The 21,517-nt window shown below is 53.8% G+C and overlaps 1 protein-coding gene across 1 annotated transcript; it reads right to left on the bottom strand.

The window, feature by feature from the left end:
- Positions 1-13,057: 13,057 nt before the first annotated feature.
- Positions 13,058-18,203, bottom strand: MYL3 (myosin light chain 3). Its single transcript, XM_081283057.1, has 7 exons — positions 18,001-18,203; positions 15,641-15,668; positions 15,380-15,529; positions 14,582-14,755; positions 13,532-13,609; positions 13,390-13,429; positions 13,058-13,269 (listed from the first exon to the last, which is right to left on the bottom strand). The coding sequence occupies exons 1-6, from the start codon at positions 18,133-18,135 to the stop codon at positions 13,401-13,403; spliced, it is 594 nt and encodes a 197-aa protein (XP_081139183.1). The 5' UTR covers positions 18,136-18,203; the 3' UTR covers positions 13,058-13,269; positions 13,390-13,400.
- Positions 18,204-21,517: the final 3,314 nt, after the last annotated feature.

The raw sequence follows: 21,517 nt of genomic DNA, 5'->3' as shown, positions 1-21,517 counted from the left end.
ACATTGTAAAGGAAGCTTTGCAGGTGTGATTAAGGATCTTGAGATGGGGATAGCACTCTGGATTATCTAGCCACTTGAGCCCTGCAAAAGGGAGATTCTTTCCTGACTCTAAGCAGAGGGAGATGTAGCTACAGAAGAAGGATCGTAGAGGTGCAATGTTGCTGACTTTGAAGGTGGAAGAAGGGGCCATGAGCCGAGGAATGCAGGTGACCTCTAGAAACTGTGAAAAGCCAGGAAACATTCTCCTTTGGACCGCCAAGAGACTCATTTTGGACTTGTGACCAAAAGAACTGTAGGAGACTAACTGTGTTGTTTTGAGCCACTAAGTAGTAATTTCTTATAGATATTGTCATACTGAAGAAAATACTGAAGCAATTAAAATAATACAATAGAGCAAACCTGTCCTGAAATGGAATGATCTGGAAGACACACAATTAAGTAAAAAATGAAAAATGATAAACGATGTGCAAAGTGTGATCCCATTTGGACAGCAGCAAACTCATGTTATATTCATAAATATGTATCTATACCTGGGACCCAGTGATTGGCAGGTGTCTTAGGTGGTTGCTGCCCAAGCAGAGATTCCTCCTTCTATAACTACTTGCCTCCCTTAGGTGCTCACAGATCTCTGAGAGGCCCAGGGTATTTCCAGATCCACCCCATCATTGCCTAATTGTAGAGATACTGTTGGGTCAGGAAGAGCAGGTGACCCAGTGTCAGCTGGGAGATTCAGGAGACATTTATGGGGACCTCAGAAGAAGAGACTTTCTCATTCTTCTCAAAAAGCTTCTATCAGAAATATCCCATCCTCCATTCTTCTGAGAGCAAATGGAAATAGATGGGCTCACTGGGGTGGTGCAGATTTTCCTGCAAGCTCACAGGGGCTAGACTATAACCATATTGATCCCCAGGAAGACACGGCACAGAGAGGTGGAATAGACATCCTGGGTTACCTACCTGCCCCCCTGGACAGCCCTGGGACAATCATCCACCTGTCTCTTTTACTCTCAGAGCCACCTGACATCAGCATTTTGTTCCTTGTGACAGAACATCTTCTGATGGACACAGACATCCACTCCATTTCCCCTTGTTGGAGCCTATGTGTGGCCCTCTGAGTCCCCACACCCACATCAAGGCTCAGTCAGGCAGTCAGGGGCCTAAGCCTCTGCCCCTGATCCTGGGGAAGCCTTTAGGCTCTTTTGAAAACTGAAACTCTCACTTTATGAGAGAAGGGAAGGAAAGGGAAGAGAAGAGATGGGAAGGGAAGAAAAAAAGGAGTGAGAAGGGAAAGAAGAGAATCAGAAAGAGAAAGGATTTGCTGGGTAGAAAGCAGGGGGGGGGATAGGAGGAGGAGAGCAGGGGAAGGAGGAGTGGGGAACAGAGGGGAGAGGCAGCTGATGAAGAGAGAGTGGGGAGGCAAGGAGGAGGAGTACCCAGGGAAAGAAAGGAAGAGGCTGAGTTATATATGAGCCGGAAGACACAAAATACATCACTTGCAGAAGATACAACCTCCTTCTAAATCAAATGCAAATGAACCACTCCCAAATTATTAATAAACTGAGAGGGTTGGGAGAAAAGATCAATGTACAAAATCAAACTTAATCCTTGAAAGCAATAACGATTTAGAGAAAAAAAAAAATCCAGCAATCAGTATGAGGCCTTGTGCCATCTAGCTGGACTTCTCTGACAGCTCTCCTTGCTCTAAAGTCCCCACCCACACTGGCCTCCTTGATAGGCCTGCCCCCAGGCCTTTGCACTGGCTCTTTCCTTTGACCCCAGATATTCATGAAAGTAATTTCCTCACCTCCTGGGTCTGTACCAGAATTTGTAAACTTTGTGTCTGTAAAAAGCCAGATGATAGTAAAAAAGGCTTTGTGAGTCAAGAGACAAAATTACAACTGTCATGGAGGTACTTATATACCAAGAGAGAAAACAAATTTCCACAAAACTTTTACTGATGGGATTCAAAATATAATAAGAACCGAGTTTTTTTGTTGTTGTTGTTGATATTGTTGTTGCTGCTGTTTTTGAAATACAAGCCTACTAAGGAGAAAATGGAATTCTTTTAGGGTAAAGAATGGAATTCTTTTTTGTTTGTTTGTCTTCTTTGCTCATAACTGTATTCCCAGCTCCTGGAACATGTCTGGCACATAGTAGGTACTCAACAAACATCTGCTGGCTGAGTGAATGAGTGGAGGGGTGAATGTTTGGAGATGGAGCCTTAATGCCTATAAGTGCTTAGACCACTGCCTGGCACACACCAGTGCTCCCTGTTAGCCACCGTTATTGTTGTGGTTGTTACACAGGCATCTGGAAGGAGAAGGCACCCAGAGTGCATAATCTTTCAGCCACAGGCCTCCCTGCCTGTTGCCTCCCTTCCCCTGCACTTTGCTCCTCCCCTGGCTCCTGGCTCCTGGTCTCCACCCTTCCCCCTGGACCCTGCGCTCCCCTCTGGTGGTCTCAGTCTTGGTCCCTACTATTGAACCAGCTCTCGGCCTCTCACTCCCCGCAGTACCTCAGCAGAGTCTCCCCCGGACACCCAAGATTCCTCGGATCTGACTGCCTTTGTCCGCTCGGTTCCAGTCTATCCCCAACCCCACCCCTTAGCTCGTACTAAGGACGCTAGACTGCCTGTGCTCCGCCTAAGTATCCCTCTTCTGGAAAGCCTTCCCTCACACTCCCCAGCCTCTGGGTGCCCGCAGTCCCCACGTGGATCCCTGACTGAGCACCATCATTCTCCTGGGACATCCCGTTCTCGCTACCCGCTCCCAACAGGGGACAAGTCCCCTTCCCCTACTTCTCCCTCCCCGCCCTATCCCTGAAGCCGGGGACTGATCTCTGGCTCCTCAGCTCCCGGGAGCCCTCTTCTGCTGCTTCCTGGAAATGTTTCTGGGGTCGGTCTACTTTCCTCACACTGGTCTCTCCCTCATCTGCACAGTCGCCCCATCCTACAGTGCAGGGAATAGTGACAGGATGAAGCAGTTCGCCAGGACCACAGGAGGCAGGAGCAGGACCTGAATCCAGAAGGAGCTGGCGCAAGGTACGCACAGCAGGCAGACGGACCCAGTTAGGGACGAGGCAGCCGCTGAGCTGGGACTGGAAACCGGAGCCCTCCTCCCTGCCATGGGCTCTGCGAGGCCGGGCGCCAGGGGCTCGCACGGAGCCTCCCGCCCCCTGGCGTGGCCAGCCGCGTCCCCATGAGGTCAGCACGGCCGGCGATTTCGGGAAAATACCAGCTTCTTATTGAAAACAGGCGGCGGTCAGGCCACGCTGCTTGCCCAGTGAAGCTGGGATGTTTGTTCCAAGAGAGTCTAGAGCGGGCACTGCCGGAGCCCATGGCAGAAGCTGGGGCCATCATACCGGGCCAAGCGTCCCGCGACTTGCGAGAGGGCTCCCGAGGCTCGGGGACCGACCTCACTCGCACACGAGGCAGCTACCGGGAGGCAGGCGTAGTGACTGCGACATCCACAGCTGCCCCCGCCAGGACAGAACTCAGGCAGCGGGCAGGCCTAAGCACACACCCGCGACACCGTTGGGCGCCCCTCCCAGGGTGGACAGCCCCAACTGGCCCACCCCGAGCGCCCAGCTCGCCCCCACCCGAGACTCGGGAAGCCCCAGGGCGCGAGCGCTGCTGCCGCCTGCATCTGGAGCGAGTTAGGGCGAGGCCCGGGGCGGCGCTGAGCTCACCCGCCTGCCCCGCTGCGGTTTCCACGCGGCGGCAAAGGCGACAGAACCCAGAAGCGCCCGAACTAGGGCGCGGCAGCTGCCCTGCCTTGTGGCGTGAGCGGGAAGACGGAGGTGTGTGTCGCTGGCCCGGGCCCAGTCAAGCTGAGCCCTTCGAACCAGTCGCCAGCATATCACTGGTGTCACGTGGGTTGTGGCTTGCAAAGGTGCCATGTGTCCCAGGGGCGAAGCACTGTGCGTGTGTGCTAAACCGGCGCGCGCACCTCCTCCAGCACATTCTCCTCATTTTGGCAGGGAAGGGCTGGTCAGGTGCACAAGGCTGGGCTTAGGCCCTGTGCCTCTGCCTGGATGCAGAAATTCTGGGTCAGCTCAGGTGTCCAGCAATACCCAGGACCCACCTCTGCTGACACACATAGACTCTTCCTGGTTACTGCCCCCACTGGACCCTGCACTCCCAACTCAAGGACTCTGTCCACCATGAGATCACACTGAGTTCTTGGACAACAGTGAGATATGGAGACATACCTGGATACAAATTCACACATGGAGGCACACCCACAAGTGAAGCATTTCTATTCTAGTAATCTGAGTTGGCAGAAAGATTGCAAAGTGGTGGCAAGTCTTGGGAAGTCCTCTTGGTAAGATGCCTCCTACCCCTGCCAGGGCCAGGGAAGGACAGGAGCTGGATGTCACTGAACCTCACATATTAGGGCCCAGCTTCTTGCAAAAGGTCCAAAGGGTGCTGCCCAGCCAAGGGGGGGGGGTGTAATATGCACAAAGTGTGGGGAGCTGGGCAGCGCCTCTGGGTATCCTGCCCACCCGGCCCATAGGTCAGTCTTTACTTTGGGCCCTCACTTCAGGGTCCTATTGTCCAAACTTTGGGTAGATGTGGCCCAGCTGCACTAGAGACCCTGGGGAGGCAGCCATGACCATCCAGCACCCAGCCTTTCTGCTTAAGCTCAAAGACTTGAGCTCTCCACCTCCACAGCCAATCCATGGATCTGAGACAACCATCTTACAGGATGGAGTCCACCGCCATTTCTCACCTGCCCCTGGGGCCCAAAGCACACAATCGCAGAGGGTTAGTGGTGCTGATCTTGCTAGGAACTCTGGTCCTTTTGTGAGCCCTTGTCTTCCACCTGCCCTAACCAGGCCACCACAAGGTACATAAACTGTGAAAGGGTGTTCATTCACAGTAGCCACAGGAGTCCTCAGCCCCCAAGATACTGGGGCAAGCTGGGTGAGGGATTTTTTAAAAAAAAAATGGAATGGCTATGGTTTGCATAACCAGAGCTTCCAAATTACTTAGCAAAACTTGTTTGCTTTTTAATTAACATGTGCTTGAAAAACAATGGTTTTAATTAAAGTGGGTGGGGAGAGAAGGGATGATGCGGGGGTAGAATATTTCAAACAGTTCCAAGACCTGGGCCAGACTTCTTAAAAATAAAGTGGGAGTCTTGCTCCAAGCCTGCTAGGAAATGAGAATCCTTGGGGGACCCCCAGGAACAGTCCCACCTGCCTCTGCCTCCTCAAGCTCCCTTACTGAGACTTTGCTCTTTTGCTGACCGCTCCACCAATCACTCATTCACTGTCCCCCAGCTGCTCTGGGGAGGCTGGTCTTTCAGAAAGCTTTCCTAGGAGCAGGTGAATAGGGTCCCACAGGCAGATAAGGGAAAGTGAAAACCTGAGCCCAGGGGGCTTGCTGGGGAAATATTGTTTCCTTGGAAGAGAGGGAAGGTATCCCATAAAACCATGGAAAAGTCAGGGACTGGTGGACAGAAGGGCAGAGCTGGACCTGGGATCCACTGGTGCCCCAGGGAGACTGGGGCAGGGGGGCTGAGCTGAGACCAGAGATATAAGGGTGGAATGGAGGGTGATCCCACAGAGGAAGAGGGGTTTGTGAAGAATTGGCCAAAGGAAGGGGAAGGTGCTCCAGGCCTCAGGGTTGCCCCTGAGAGGCTTGGGCATGGCTGCAGGCTCCCTCCCTCCAGCAGGGGGCAGTGTTGGCCCCATCATCCTATGCCGAGGAGGCACCAGTTATACTCATTAAGAACTTATGGAAAGTGAGGAGGAGAGGGTTCCTCACAGTCCAGTCACCCTTCTCCTCTTTCTGGCCTCTTGGGGCCAGAGTCAGCACCAGGGTCAGATGTCAACACAGGTTTGAGACAGCATGGACTCCTTCACCAGTGCAGATGGAGAGCTAGCTGAGAGGGGGTCTTTGAGAATTGAGGGCAGCCCCTGGGGTCGGGTCAGATGGCCCAGAACCCCCAGCTCCCAGCAGTTCAATTGAGGACCCTGTTTCTCATTAGGAGCCTCTCTGCTTCCCCCATCCCACACCCCCACATGAAACGTGCCTCCCTGTACTTAATTCATTACACCAGCCGGGTGGGAGGCCCAGAGGGTGGGGGTTATTTTTCCCCTGAGCTCAGACATTCCTTGCTTTATTATTCTCCACATTTCAAAGCAGCTGTCGCCTCCCCCAGCCGCCCCCAGCCCAAAGCTCAGAGTCCAGAAGGGGCCTCTCCTGGGCCCACAACATCAGAATCTCCAACACCTCCGATCCAGCCCAGCAGGAAAACTGAGGCCAGAGATGGAGGGGGTCTCAACCCACAGGGACATCCCCCAACAGTCTTCACTTGAATTTATCCCCACCCTGATATGGCCTCACTCACCCTCCCATCACATGCCTCCCTTGCTTCTATTCACCCGGCTCTGCTCCACTTTCCACACAGGGGAACTCAGTGGCCCTGTATGATACACAGCCAACCCTTGCTTCCCTCTCCTGGAGTGGATACTAGGGCAATTCTCGGGGTCTGTGTACTGCTCTGGGCCCTAGTACACTGAGCCCTCAATGAGTCAGTGGTCTTACAAAGGGCAAGGTCCATTCTGGAGCAAAGGATCACCCTAAAAATGGCAGGGCTGGAGAAAGCTAGTGGACCATCAAAAAGCCAGGTGAATGAAAAACAGTTCTAGGGTCTCGGTTGCAGAGAACTGGGGAGGCCCTAGCTGGGATGCTTCAACTATGCCAGAGAATTGTCTATATACAGCTGCCTCAACAGGGGATGAGATCTCTCTTGCTAGGGGCATTCAAGCAAGCAGCAACTTGGTCAAACTGGCCCTGGCAAAGAGGCTGGTACAGGTGTCTGAGGCCCCTTCCTGCCCAACTTTTAGGTCAAAGTCTGGGGCTGGCAGACACCATACCCCCTCCAGATATACAGAATTGGGAGTTCCTCCTCATTCATTCAGGGGCAGCTGGATACCTCTGGAAACACAGACCAAGGCACACAGAAGACCTAGGAGTTCAGCCAAGGTATTTTCCCACTGGCTCACAGTATCCTGACACCTGGCAGAGGACCAGGAATGTAATAAATGTGTGACCATCATGTCCTGATAAATTTAGTGGGTCTGACCGGGAGACTATTTAGAGATTTGGAACTAGAGGCAGCCTTCAGGAGAAGCTAGGAGAGGGACTGTGACCCCAAGGGCCACAAAAGCAGGAGCCCAGATGGGGCAGGCAGACTGGGGATGCTAAGTCTAGTGGTCACTCTCGACGCAACACTCTGGGACCATCTTGCCCCAGCAACCCTACAGCCAGCCGTCTCCACCTAGGAATGGGGCTTAATGACAGCATTACCATGTGCCCAGGAAAGTAAGGGTCACTCTATGATGTGGTCCTGGAGGGTTCGTGGAATCCCCAGCCATTGTGGGGGCCCAGGGCCTGCCCACACCTCTACTCTCCAGAAGGATCCCCAGGAACTCCCTTATCATGAGGAAGTCACCCTCTAGGGGATGGCCTCCACAGAGCCTGAGGTCCTAAGAGGGAGCAGACACCAGCTGACCCTCAGCTGACCCTGAGTATAGAGCTGTCCCAGCCTAGAGCCGTGGTAACTGGCCATGTCACCCTCTTGGAGGCTCCCAGCCCCTCCACTCAGCTGGGCCATGTAGCATGTTGGTCTGAGCATCCTCCTCTCTCCCTGGTCTAGAAAACACTGAACATTTGCCTTCCTGTCACAGCAGCCACCAACCCGTCCCCTGTCTTACAACTAGGGATAAGAAGCCACTGCTGTTGCCTTCCCCACCTCCAGCTATAGGTCCCAGAGGTGGGAACAGTCATGGGCAACCATCAGTTCAAGGACACTCAGAATCTCAGGGTCCCAATACTCTTTTGAGGGAAGCTGAGGCATCTTTTCCTGTGTGCCATGCCCCACATATCCCTGACCACACCTGCAACCTGCAGGAGCTCACCTTCACTGCCCTGCCCAGTCCCTGCCTCCAACTGATAAGACTAGACCTCTGGTAAAGTAATAGTCAGCCCCTGATGGCTACATTATCGATGGAGGATGGATGGATGGATGGATGGATGGATGGATGGATGGATGGTGGGTGAGTGGATTGATTCCACTTTGGCCCTAAAATGGATCTGCCCCAGTTGAGGGTCTCTATCCAATTTCCTCAAAATGTAAAGACTGACTTGTAAGGTTTTGTTTTGCCAAGTAAAGACTTAGAAAATAGTAGCTACCAGCTACCATCACCATTGTTTTGTTAACAAAAGGATATTCTTGAGACAAAAAAAAGTTGGGGGGAGGTAGGATATGATCTTGGATGAAAGACAGACCTTGATACATAAAACTGAGCTTCCTGGAAAAGACACAACATAGGACTTTTTTCTCTCATGAAAACTTTCTCAGGTATTGCGATAGGTTGGACCCAGAAGCTGGGGGACACCAAGTGCTTCCCATTCTCCACCAGAGCCAAGAACCCCTTCTGCAGCCTTTCTGGATGGCAACCCCACTCCAGAGAAGGTGCTCACAACTTCTTCCCGCTGGTTCAGGACAGGGGTGGGGATGTCATTCTGGAGCACCGTTAAAGGGTTTCTGAGCCTTTCATGGGACAGAGGGAAAGAGACAAGGATTGGGGTGATACGGCAGAGGACCTAAGGGGAAGAGAGACAGAGGCTTTCAGAGCCAGGGCACAGGAGTGGCGAGCAAAGACAGACACTTGTATTCAGCTGCACAAAGGTATGAAGATCAAGAAGTTGACCAGAGCTAAGCTTTCCCAGGAGACACCATCTCTGCCTTCTCTGGATTCCCAGTTTCCAGCTGCCCACCCCCAGCCCCACCCGCCCTCCAGAAGGGGTCCAACTCACCCATTCTCACAGAGGTCTAAGTGGATATGTGAGATACCTGGACCTGTAGACCAGAAAAGGAGAGAGTTTGAAAGACAAGGTGGAACCTTAGACTCCCCCAGCCAGGCAGGGGGCCTGTGTGACATTCCAGGCCCTTCTCTGTCCAAGAGGGAGGCTCTGGGCCCTAGATGCTAAGACTGGAGGGGGGCCTGCTGGGCGGTCGGGCCTGGGGGAACCCTGTGTGCACAGACACACACACTCCACATTCCAGTAGTGCTCCGTCAGCATTTGGGCAAACCAGGATTGTGTGGCTTTGGGAGGGCGGAGAACAAATAACCCCCAAATTTGGGAGAAGGCGGAACTGGGGCTGGTTGGAAGGGACTTAGGAGAAGCCTAGGGAGCCACTTCTGTGCCGGGTCATGGGTTCAAGGCCTGGTTCTCCTGCTACTCTCTGAGGTGACTGGGTCAGCATTCCTGAGGGTTGTGACTCTCTTCCCAGGCAGGCTCATCCTTACCCCTCCCCACATTCCCTGCCACCACCCAAGGCCTCAGGATCAACAGTACAGCACAGCAGATGTGCCCCCAAGCACCCCCTAATGTCTGCAGCACGAGGGGCTATGTATCAAATTCCTTGGGCCCCTCTTCCCCCCTCCCCAATTTCATACATTCCTCTGTCTGGACCCTTTTCCTCCACACCCTGATCTCATTTAAGGCCTTCAGCTTTCTGTCAGCCCCTCTGCTGCTGAGTGCTTTGGGTCCTATAGTCCAATTTCTCACACCTGCAGTCTGATTTTTTTTTTCTTTCTTGAAACCTAGTAAAAAAAAAAAAAAAATTATCCAATATCCAATTACTTCAAAACCCCACCAGATTTTATTCTGTTTCAACCTGAATTTCTGGCTTTCTTATACCACCCCCGTCCATACGATCTAATCCATGTCCCCCTAGTGACCTCAGAGTCCCTGGGGATGGTGTCTGGAAGAACACAGGATGTTGGAAGGCTGCCAAGAGTGATGGGTGGCCATACAGGACATCAGAGCAGCAGAGGAATGATTTGTTCTGGATCTGTCACAGGCCCAGCTCCCACAATATTTTTGTCTTTTGAGTTTAAGTTCCAGACCCCAAACCTCTGCCCTAAAAACCATTCTGAGGATCTACTGCAATATCTTTTCCCCACGATGTCACTGGACCTTCTAAGGTTCTGCAATTTCAGAGGGACTGTGGAGCTCTGTCTGGGGTTCTGAGACTTAACTCTGCCCTCAGTCCATCGCCCTCAGCCTCCTAAGGATTGGAGAGGCAGGCAGCTATTCCCGCCACCATAGAGCGAGCTCAGAGATTAGGTCCAGGCCAGATGAGCAAAGTGAGACAGAGACCTCAGATCAGACCTCAGCCTCATGGGGCATATGACCTGGCACTTGAGGCCTGGAGGGGACCACGCTGGGAGGACAAACCCTTTACCCCTTCCTATCGCGTTCCACCAGCAGCAGGGCCACAGGCTGGACCACCCTGCTTGAGGGGGGAGCTGGGACCTGTGTTTATGCAACTGTGGGGAGGCCACAGCCTGGCTGGCAGTGCCGCCCGCCCAGCACCAGGGCTGACTCAGCAGAGACCCCCAGCATGGACACACTTAGACAAGCCCGCAGACCCACAGACACGCTCACTCATGCACACACAGCGGCAAACACACATGTACAGATGCACAGACAAATGGGCACAAGTGCACTTACACACTCACAGACACACACACACACACACAAAGTGTGAACACAAGCTCATTCACAGTCATGGACACACACGCATGCTTGTAGACGGGCACATGCAGACACCCAAGAACACAGAAATGCACGTAATCTCCCTGGTCAGGCATATGGGGGATGCCGAGCAAGGAGGAGGCTCACCTGTGCAGCTGAGTGCCACCTCAGGTGAGCCTGCCTGGGAAGAGCTGCCTCCCTGTCCACCCTGGCTCAAATACCCACAGCCAATGACCCAAGTTTAGGAATGACACGTGGTCAGTACAGCCACATAGAACATGTAAAGGGCCCCAGAGGGGCAATGTGGCCATGGCAGGAATAGAGACACATTCTAAGTAGAGCTGTGCCTCAAAAAGTGGGACCAAACAGCGTGAGCCAGGGCTCATCAGATCCAGTCGTCCCGGTCCTGCCCCCACCTGTCACCTCCATCCTGTCCCCTCCTCATCTCCATAAGACTAGAGGGGTGGGGAAGGCACAGTGTCCTGGGGGTCCTCCAGGATGCTCCCTTCCACTACCAAGCCAAGGTGAGTAAGCTGATAGCTCCCAGGAACAGGGGAGTCTGCAAGATGGAGAGATCTTTGGAGTCAGGCAGGCATCCTTGACTGAGCAGGACACATGCGCCCTGGGATCTGAGATAGATGTGAACTTGAAGGTTCTTGCCTAGTGATGACTTGGAGCACCCCTACGATCCCTGCTCAGGACTTCAGCTCACAGTCAGCATCCCCAGAAAGAAAATTCTGGGACAACCCAAATCCCATCCATGCTGTAGCATGTGTCAGAATTCTTCCTCTTTAAGGCTGAATACTATTCCATCGCACATATATACTACATTTTGCTTATCTATTCATCTACTGATAGACATTAGGTTGTTTCCATCTTTGGGCTATTGTCAATAACACTACTATGAACATCAGTGTACAAATACCTATTCGAGACCCTATTTTCAATTATTTGGGGTATATACTCAGAAGTGGAATTACTGTGTCATATGGTCACTCTATTTTTTATCCTACCATGCTCTTCCATGGTTGCTGCACCATCTTGCATTCCTACCAATAATGCACAAGGGCTCCAGTTTCTCCACATCCTCACCAACATTTGAAATTTTCTACTGTTGTTGTTATTGTTGTTTTTATAGCCGCCAACCTAATGGGTGGGAAGTGGCATCACCAATAGTTTTTGTTTGTTTCTTGGTTGGTGAATTGGTACCAGGGATTGAACCCAGGGGTGCTCTACCACTGAGCTACCTCCCCAGCCCTTTTTTATTATTTTATCTAGAGACAGGTTCTTGCTGAGTTGCTTAGGGCCTCACTAAGTTGCTGAGGCTGGCTTTGAACAATCCTCCTGCCTCAGCCTTGAGAACAACTGGAATTACAGATGTGCCCCTCCAAGCCCTGCCTCACCTTGCCCTCACGATTGCTGACACTGGGCAGTTTTGCATGTGTTTATTGACCATTTACAAATCTTCTTTATAGGAATGTCATTCCAGCCTTTTGCTCAGTTTTTTTTTTAAAGAATTTTTAATATCTATTTTTTAGTTCTCGGCGGACACAACATCTTTGTTGGTATGTGGTGCTGAGGATCGAACCCGGGCCGCACGCATGCCAGGCGAGCACGCTACAGCTTGAGCCACATCCCCAGCCCTTGCTCAGTTTTTAATCAGGTTGTTTGGGTTTTTGTTAGTTGTTGTTGATTTACAGGACTCTTTTTAATTCCTGTCCTTTAAGTCTTTGTCCAACTATTACCTTCTCAGATAACCCCTGACCCCATGACCTCATTATGTCAACCACCTCCCAGCTTTCTCCCTCAGGCTCCGCCAGACGCACACTCCCCAGCCCCTTCCCTAAGTTCCTCTTCAGCTTTCCTCACTATTTGACACTGCTGTGTTCCCAGTGCCTGGGAAAGAGCCTGGCACACAGCAGGTGCACAATAAATGCTGAGGGGATAAAAGCAGGGAATTAGAGCCTCCTGTGACACACTCACCCTCTGTATACACATTCTTCACACAAACTCAATCCTGACACACTCACACACACACAGACTTCCCACACCACCCTGAGGCAGCCCAGGGACAAAGTGAGCCCCTACCCTGCCACCCATTCCCAATGTGTCTCAGGCAAGGCCATTCCCTGCGCTGGGCCTCAGCTTGCCCCCTTTTAACATGGGAAGTTCTGGGCCTAATTTTTTTAATTCCTGTTTTCTCAGACTCCCAGTGTCAGGCTCCCAGTGACAGCCTTGTGCTAGGGGCCGCAGCATGGCTGCCATCTCCAGAGGCCGGTGGGAGGGCAAGAGCAAAGGAAGGAGACTGGAACTCCTCTAGTTCAACCCTGGTCCCACCCCACTGTTGGTGGCCCTTAGAATAGACCAAAGTCAATCAGAGGGCCGCTGAGAGGAAAGAGGGTAGGAGGGATGGAGGGAAGGAGAAGCAGGAGAAGGGAAGGAAAGAGGGAGGAAGGAAAGGGGAGCGGGAGGGAAAAAGAAAGGAAAAGAAGAAAGAAGGAAAGGAGGAAGTCATTTATTTATAAGGCTCTGGATGGAGACAGAATGCAGTCACAAGGAGCACAGCCCCAGGCAGAGATGACAACCACGCAGAGATCTGAGGGCTTGTGCGGGAGCCTTGGTCCACTCCCCTCCTTCCCACAGCTCCAGGCCACTGGTGTCAGCATCTCTACAGGAGATGAGACATCCCCAGCTCGCCCTCCCTGGGCTCCCTGACAACAAAGACAGCCACAGGTTACAGAGGAGGGGCCCACGGAGGCGGCACTTGCCAACCGAGTACTGCTAGAGTGGGGAGGGGCAGCCGGAGGTGTGGAAGGGAGCAGGGGTCTCACCTGTGGGAGGCTCAGCTGGCCATGATATGCTTCACAAATGCTGGAAAGGGGAAAGTGATTAACAGTTCAGCCCTGGGCAGCCAGGTGGAGCTGGGTCCTTGGGCTCCCCCTCCCAGAACACCCGCTGCCCAGCTGTGCCCACCTTCATAGTTGATGCAGCCATTGGAGTCCTCTTGCCCAGCCATCAATTTCTCCACCTCATCCTCTGTCAGCCTCTCCCCTGGGAGGGCGGGAAGCTGAGTTAGCATCTTCCGGAAGTGTGATGGGGGAGGAGGGGACTCACCGAATCCCCCTGGATGGTGGGTCTGCCTCTCTGGAATTCCCACAGCCAGCATTGCTCACAAGGCCACGGCTACCACCCCCACCTTTGAGGTCTGAGCACAAGTGACAAGAAGGGCAGGGCCTGGGGTGGGTCCCTGGTGACTTCTCCAAGTCCAGGCACCTTGGTGTATAAATGACCATGTATACTATTCTCTGTCCCCACTAGGCTGACAGGGGCTCTCTCTATAAGAGAGGAGACCAGTCTCCCCCCCCCCCACATACACACCTTGAGGCTAATGGAAGGACTCATGGGGCAGAGCTGGACTTTGGGGGATGATTGTGAGGGGGACCAAGACACCACCTACTGCTCCACAAACAAGTCACTGCAGCTTCCCTGCTCCCCAGCCTCCCCTGGTACCTCCACCTCCCCTTACACACACACACACACACACACACACACACACACACAATCCCAGACAACAGCACAGGACTGAACACAGCAAGCACTCAATAAATGTTTGCTGCAGAAAAAAGTCAGTCTGAGGAGAAGGGGAGGGTCCCACCATCCAGGCACCTGATTTTGGGGGTGAGTGGAGATGCACAGGACCCACAGAGGCCACAGAGGATGCCCCGGGCAGTCCATCCAGGAAGCAGACATGTGACCTTGACCTTCTTGGCCATTTAGAACATTGAACACCAGCACCAAGTTGACCCCGCTGACCTCCAGCCCTGCCCTGTCCCCAGAGCTGTTCCCATCTCCCTTCAGTTCTGTGAGCGGCACCAATATGCATTCCATATTCCCTGTCTAAATGGCATTTCTGTCACCTGCCACTGAGAGACTATCTCCATTTCACAGATGAGATGCGGACCCAGCAAACGCCAGACTCAGGATGCCCCTGGAGAAGGAGCCAGGTGGGGAAGCTGCCCTCACCCAGTGTGGCCAGCACGTGGCGGAGCTCGGCACCCATGACAGTGCCGTTACCCTCCTTGTCGAAGACCCGCAGCCCCTCCACGAAGTCCTCATACGTGCCCGTGTCCTTATTCTTGGATATGTGCTGGAGCATGGGCAGGAACGTTTCAAAATCCATCATCTTGTTATTAAGCTCTGCAGAGAGATGACCCCAAGTCCCCGGTTAGAGGGATGGGATGGGGACATCCTTCTCCTGTGCCTTTTAATGAGAAGCCATCACCTTTACACAGTTCCCAAAGCATCTACACTAGTTTGCCATTTATAAAGCATGTCACCACCACAAGGCACTTTACAGTCTACCGAGAAAAGCAGTTTGTACATCCTTTGCTGTTCACAGGACAGTCTGCTTCCCTGCACAATCATAGTGGGCTCTGTCCTTGGTTAAAGTCATTTTCTTATGGACCTCACCCTCCCCACTATCTGTGTTGGGTCAGCAACAGCTGGGCCAATCAGAGGCCTTCTCTGGACCTGTGAAGGCCTGGGTTTCATTCTTCCTGGGAACGAAGTAAGCAGCCTAGGTGGTCAGTCCCCAGTGACCAGGACTGGCCAATCAACATGGGGCCAGATGGTCCAGCAAACCATCCTGCTTGTCGCCCTGCCAACACAGCCCCACATCCAGCCACCATGTCCTCATCTGAATGATGGGAGGAATGACAAGGCAGGGCCGGGAGGTTCACTGCAGCCCCACCCACTGATGGCAACCCACCCTTCAGAATCCCCTGGGACTAGCATTGTGGGCTCCTGGACAGGGTGCACTACCTTCTTGTTTTGGCTTCCCCAGGACACGGAGCACCTCGGCTTGTGTGGGGTTCTGGCCCAGCGCCCGCAGGACATCCCCACACTGCCCGTAAGTGATCTTCATCTCACCCTTGGGTGTGCGGTCAAACAGCATGAAGGCTTCCTTGAACTCTGCAGAAGAGGGCAGTGAGCTGTGGGCTCTTCAAGGGGAGCCCACCCCACTCCCCCACATCACTGCGGGACCCTCACAACAGGGAGCCCTGGGCTCAAGAGCCTGCTCACCTTCAATCTGCTCCGGCGTGAACTCGATCTGAAAAGAGGCCCCAAAGACTCAATTCCTGGCTCAAGGGGTGGGGCCAGGCCTCCTCCTGGTCACTCCTGACCAGCCCAGGCCCCAGGCCCTTTCTGTTCTAGGTTTTCCCTATTCTAACATCCCAGACTCTACCACCCAAAACCTCCTGTTGTCTACCTTGACATCCACCTCCCTCCCAACCCCTCCCTTCCTGTCCCGTATGAAGGCCTTGGGTCTGTGGGTACCAGATCCTGATGCCCGGTGGGCCGAAGTTAGAGGGTAACTAGGAGGGGGCTTCCTAGCATCCCAAGGCCTCAGCCCACTGTGGGCCTTACCTGGTACCCTGGTTCTAGACAAATGTGCCTAAAGCCACAGGTCTGACTTTGCCTGGGGCCCTGTGGGCAAGATGGTCAACATGAATGACATGGAAGTTTGGAGAAACAAAGTGGTAAAAGTGAGGCTGCAGGCACAGTGTGTCAACGTGGAATTCACACGTGTGTGTCTGAATGTGTCTACTCTTTACAGAGTCCACTGGGTCCCTCAAGGCTGGGTGCTGTCATTCACAGGGCCCCACCTATACCTGTGTCACATGTCCTGTCTGTGGGCCTCAAGGAGGCTCTCCTACTTCAGTACAGCCTGCGGCCAGGGCTGTGCTGCTGAGTATTTGCTGAAACCACTTTGAGGCCACCCTGAGGTCAGGAGGCCTCCTGGGACCCAGTGTCCCCCTCCTCACCTGATACCAGATCTATTTTTATCACTGCAGTCACTCTCCCCAAAGTCAAGGTCACATCAGGAAAGGAGCTTGGGGGAAGGGGACATGACTGGCACCTCTCTCAATGCCACTCCCTCAGAGCCCCACCAACCTCCATAGTGCATGCCAGTGCCGAGGGACACCCTATCCCTTCCACCCTGCATGGTTGTCCTTCCTGGTTTTTGCCTCAACTCAGTGTTGGGAAGAACAATTTGTCACTTCCCCTGAGAGCTCTCTCCACAAGGAAACCTGGTACAATTCGTTTCCCTGGCAAAGGCTGTGCCCTTCACTGGCCAGCTGGGTTGAGGAGAAGGGGGACACATGAGGGACCTCATCATCACCACCTCTCAGAGCCTGGTGAGCCTGGACAATTTTACCATGGGTCCCCAGGTGCTCAGAGCCTCACCAGGGGGCCTGCAGGATGCAAGCCTGGGCCCTGCAGGTGGCAGGGGGACAGGGAGCTAACTGAGGGGTGCCTGTGCACCAAACAGCTCCCAGCAGCCCCTGAAAAGGGGGCTTATCATCCCATTTCACAGTCGAGGAAACCAAACCTCTGCGTAGGAAAGGAGCTTATCTCCTAAGGCATAGCAGACTTTGGGTTTGAGCCTGTGTCTGCAGGGACAGAGGTTGGTGTCTCTGGGCAGGCTCATGGCCAGGAGGAGGATCTGTACAGATGAGGGCAGATCTTGCTGAACTTGCAGGAATGGGGAGGGCCCCTCAGGAGGCAGCTGGGGCAGCAGTGGCTGCTGGCCAGCCAAGAACGGAGAGCAGGCAGGACGCCGCGCGTGCTGCTATGCGGATGCCACAGGTGGGAGTCATGGTTCGTCCTCCAAGTTTAGACTCTGGGAGAGACTTCCCAGCCAGGAAGGGCTCCTGGGGCCACTGATCTGAGCTCCACAATCAGCTTCCTGCATCGCTTATTCAGTCTGTGCCTTGATTTCCCCACCTTCAAGCTGAGGCCCAAGAGGGCTCCATCAGCTCTGGGCTCAGAAGTCTTGATAGCGGGGCTGGGTTGTAGCTTAGTGGTTGAGCACTTGCCTCACATGCATGAGGCACTGGGTTCGATCCTCAGTACCACATAAAATAAATAAATAAAACAAAGATTTAAAAAAGAAGTCTTGATAGGGGTGATCCTGGACAGAGTCCTCACTAGCCATCGCTCTCCATTCCGTCCACCCTAGGGGGTTTGGCATGGACTTGGGACACCCCAGCCAGACAAGGCAGACCCCCTCCCCCCGTCTGGCTCTAGGATTTGAGGGCTGAAGAGGGTTAGTTGGCACCAAGGTTCCCCAAGGAAAGGGAGAGTGAGCTTCCAGAACCACTGAAAAGGTGTTTCTTTCAAACCCCAGGCCAGACTCCATTCTTAGAGTGCCCAGGTTCTCAGTAGCACCAGGGAAGTCCTACATGATATCGCCCATTTCTCCTGCTGTCACCCTCCCAATACCTGAAGCAGGCAGGGCTTGTCCGACCTCAGCATAGACATTCCCAGCTTCCGCTCAGTGCTCACTTCCAGAGCTTGGCCTGACCCTGGAGTAGATCCACTGTGGGATCTACTCATCTCCTCAGCCCCTCCTACCTCAACCCAGTACCCACACCCACCTTGATCTTGGAGGCATCGAATTCAACCTCCTTGGGGCGTTCGGGCTCGGGTGCAGGTGCAGGTGCGGGAGCTGCAGCTGCTTTAGGGGCTGCCTTGGCATCATCCTTCTTGGGCTCTGGCTTTTTGGGGGCCATGGGAGCTGCAAGCACAGAGAGGGACGTGAGAGAAGAACGCAGAGAGCAGGGTAGGTGAGTGTCCTGTGCCCAGGCCTTTATCCTGCGGTGGACACCTCATGACCCCAGCCCCTCCCCCGCCATGCACAATAGGGACAGGGCCATAAAAGGACATTGGCTCAGCTCAGGGGCTATTTTGGGGCCTGGAGAGGGCATTGTTCAGGCCCAGAAAGGGTGGGGGGAAAGGGAGGGCTCTCATTCCTCCCAATCACCTGTTGGGGAGAGGGAGGGTGAGTGGGGGCAGTCGGATGCCACTGCTCAGCACAGGCTTATGCACACCACCAGGGCCCTGCTGCCCCTCAGCAGGTCAATAAATTGAACAGGTGTAGAAAGTTGGATGGTGCATGCTGAGTACTGTTGGGGGCAGGAAGCCTGGGTTACCCCAGGACACCTCTGGAGTTAACTTCCCATCTGGGCAGGGAATCCCCTGTGTCAGTGTGTCTGTCTCTGTGTAGGGGAAGGGTCTGTGTGTGGCAGGGGGTCTCTGCACATCTGTGTGAGTCACCTGGGTGTCTCTGTGTGGTGGGATCTCTGCACACTGTGTACGTCTGGCAGGAGGCGGGGGTCTGTGTATCTGTGTTCTGTCTCGGTGGGTCTGTTTCTGGGTGTCTGTACGCATGTGTGTCTGTGTGGACCTGTGTGAGTGTGTGTGGGTGTTGCCTCTGTGTTTGTGTCGGGGTGCTTACTTGTGCCTGTGTGTGTCTGGTCATGGCAGGCAGCTGCAGCCCTGGCTATAGGTGCAAGTGTCTCCAGGCAGACCCAGTGCCAACAGAATGGCTGTCTCAAGGGCCATTTCCTCAGGCCAGTTCAACAGTCTCCCTCCTAGGTGTCTGTGCCTGGCCCTGAAGTCAGTTTCCCAGGTCTTACCCCTGGCTTCTCACTGCCCTCCCTGAGCAAGACCCAGTCTCCTACCTTTGCCTACATACCTCAGGGCTCAGCTCCCTGCCTGATCATAGTTCCCACTATGCCCTCTGCCTGGGGCCCTTGGCCCCTCCTTTGTTTGGCACTTGCAACACTCAGCCCCACCACCCCCTTTCCAGGAAGTTTTATATTTCCCTCTGCCCAGGATTTTGGTAGAGAATCGGTATCTCTGAAGGACCCCAAGATGTTGGGCAGGGTTTGTCCCAGCCCAAGACACTCATCTCAGTTCCTACCCTTCCATGCCCACTCCCAGCTCCCACCCCCCAAGGCTTATTCTAGAGTGCACAGTCCTTGGAACTAACCTTTGGTGCTCAGCCCTCAGCAAATGGCGGTGACAGAACACACCCTATTCTGGGCCACCATTTGGGGAGGTAGGGAGGCTGAGGTGGCATAAGGCCTTTCCAGAGAGAGGGGACATCTTGCAAACACATTGGGCTCTGTTCCCTGCCCAGTGTCTGTGCCTGGGGGGTAGGAAGAGGGTGTTCCTGGTTATTTTTAAGTGCCTAGAGCCTTTGATAGAAACTTCAGAGGCAGTGTCCCCACCCCCAGGCCCCGAGAGACTTCCCAAGTGTGGAGGGGGGGGGGGTAGCTCAAGCCTGAGAGGGGGACACATCAGGGCCTCTACCTGGGATACCCCACCATCTTCCTGCAGGGCCTGGGTCCCAGTCATCCTGTCACTCGGCCTTACTATGAAGGATCAACAGTCCAGGACTGGGTCCCTCTCTCCCCCACCCCCGGCTGGAGCACATTCCTGCCTTCATCTGGAGGGCAGAACACCCCACATCTGGAAATCTGACAACATCCGGGGTTGGGGGGGCAAGTTTTTCACTTTTCTTCCAGATGTTTGGCAACACTATTGAGAAAGAAGAGGTGGGGGGAGAGGGTCTGCAGAGACATCCAGAAATACCACAAAAGGAGAAGACAGCCTTAGGGGGGCTACAGAGACGGACCCCTGGGCCCCATGGCCTGTGCCTGCTCACCCTCAGGAGAGTTGAGTCTGGACATCCCACAGTGGCCCCAGCCACTCACAGGAAATCAAAAAAAAAAAAAAAAAAAAAAAACACTACCCAATTCCCTTTCATTCATCAGGGCAAAACCAAGGCCCAGGAGAGAAGACATATGCACAGGATCACCCAGACACCCTCCGCCCCCCCTGCACATTTCTTTCATCCTCACACAACTGTCATCCCTTGGAAACCACCCAATACTGACTCAGCCAGGGGTGATTGACATGAGCATCCTGGCCCAGCTTCCAGGTCTGTAGACCAGGTGGACAGGCTATCCAGCCAGAGCCTTGTAGTGCCACCCAGAGGAGGGTGGTAGGAGGGAAAGTGTGTCTTGGTCCCCTTCCTTATACACGGGACAGGCATGCTCCTGCAATGGGGACAGAGTGTACAGAGCCATCCCATTTCCTCACCAGGGCTCAGAGGGAGGCTGGGCTAGGCCTCTGTCTGAGTGACTCTTGGACTCTCCTGTGAGCTCCTGGAGCAACAGTGCCCCAGGCGTCCCCAGGGGACCACACTCAAATCAATAGCAGATGCCTGGCTCCTAGCAGGGGCTGCTAATGCCTTCCCAGGGTCTGACCCCTCTGCTTCCAGCAAGATTGGTTATCAGAAGCCAGCAGAAAGATTATGAATGGGCAGGTGGGCAGGCAGGGCCTGGCCCTGACCCCTCTCTTCCAGGTCCCAGACTGAGCTTCTAGGAATATCAGCTTAGCAAGCAAGATTCTGGCAAAGCCCAAGAGGCTTAGAGAGCTCCCCAAACTCTGATGTCTGAGCTGTGACCAAGTCAGATGCATATCCCTCTCTGGGGGCAGCCAACTTACCTCCCTCTGTCCCCAGACAAGGGGAACACAGTGAAAGATATAGGCCCTGATTTCTGAGGGCCCCATGTGTTGAGGCAGGAGAGCCCTAGCCACATGGGCTGCCTTCCAGGTTCTTCCCAGCCCACCCTCATCCACCCCCAGGGACTTTGCACAGGCTGCTCCCCTCTCCCGTCCCCATACAAATGCCTGGGACTCTGGCCTCTGCTCCTTGTCACTTTCTGGTCTCATGGAGATGTCTACTCCTATGAGGAGCCTGCCTGCTGCCTCTGCCCTGTCTCTCTCCTGACTCCGTATCCATGCACACCCTAAAATCAGCTTGTTTTTGTTCTCCTATCTCCCAGATGTGTCCTCCCTCCCATGAATGGTAACTGTCACAGCAGAAATCTTCCCTCTTGCACACACAGCCATATATCCCCAGAATCCGATACACAGTAGGCATTTAATCAAGGTTGGCTGAACAAATGTCCCAAGTTTCTCAGTTTGCCCACCTCTCAGAGAGTGATAAAAACCCCTTTCCCTTGGAGCTGGGGATGTGGCTCAAGCGGTAGTGCACTCGCCTGGCATGCGTGCGGCCCAGGTTCGATCCTCAGCACCACA

Source organism: Spermophilus citellus, assembly GCF_964194105.1.
Source record: "Spermophilus citellus genome assembly, chromosome: 3".
Taxonomy (NCBI): domain Eukaryota; kingdom Metazoa; phylum Chordata; class Mammalia; order Rodentia; family Sciuridae; genus Spermophilus; species Spermophilus citellus.
This window is presented reverse-complemented; position numbering and strand designations above follow the sequence as displayed.

Excerpts from the sequence above, each read along its gene's own strand:
- MYL3 (XM_081283057.1), bottom strand. The coding sequence starts at position 18,135 with ATGGCCCCCAAAAAGCCAGAGCCCAAGAAGGATGATGCCAAGGCAGCC. Across the intron at positions 15,530-15,640 it reads CACGCCGGAGCAGATTGAAG|AGTTCAAGGAAGCCTTCATG; the intron begins GTGAGCAGGCTC and ends CCTCTTCTGCAG. Across the intron at positions 14,756-15,379 it reads GGGGAAGCCAAAACAAGAAG|AGCTTAATAACAAGATGATG; the intron begins GTAGTGCACCCT and ends ATCTCTCTGCAG.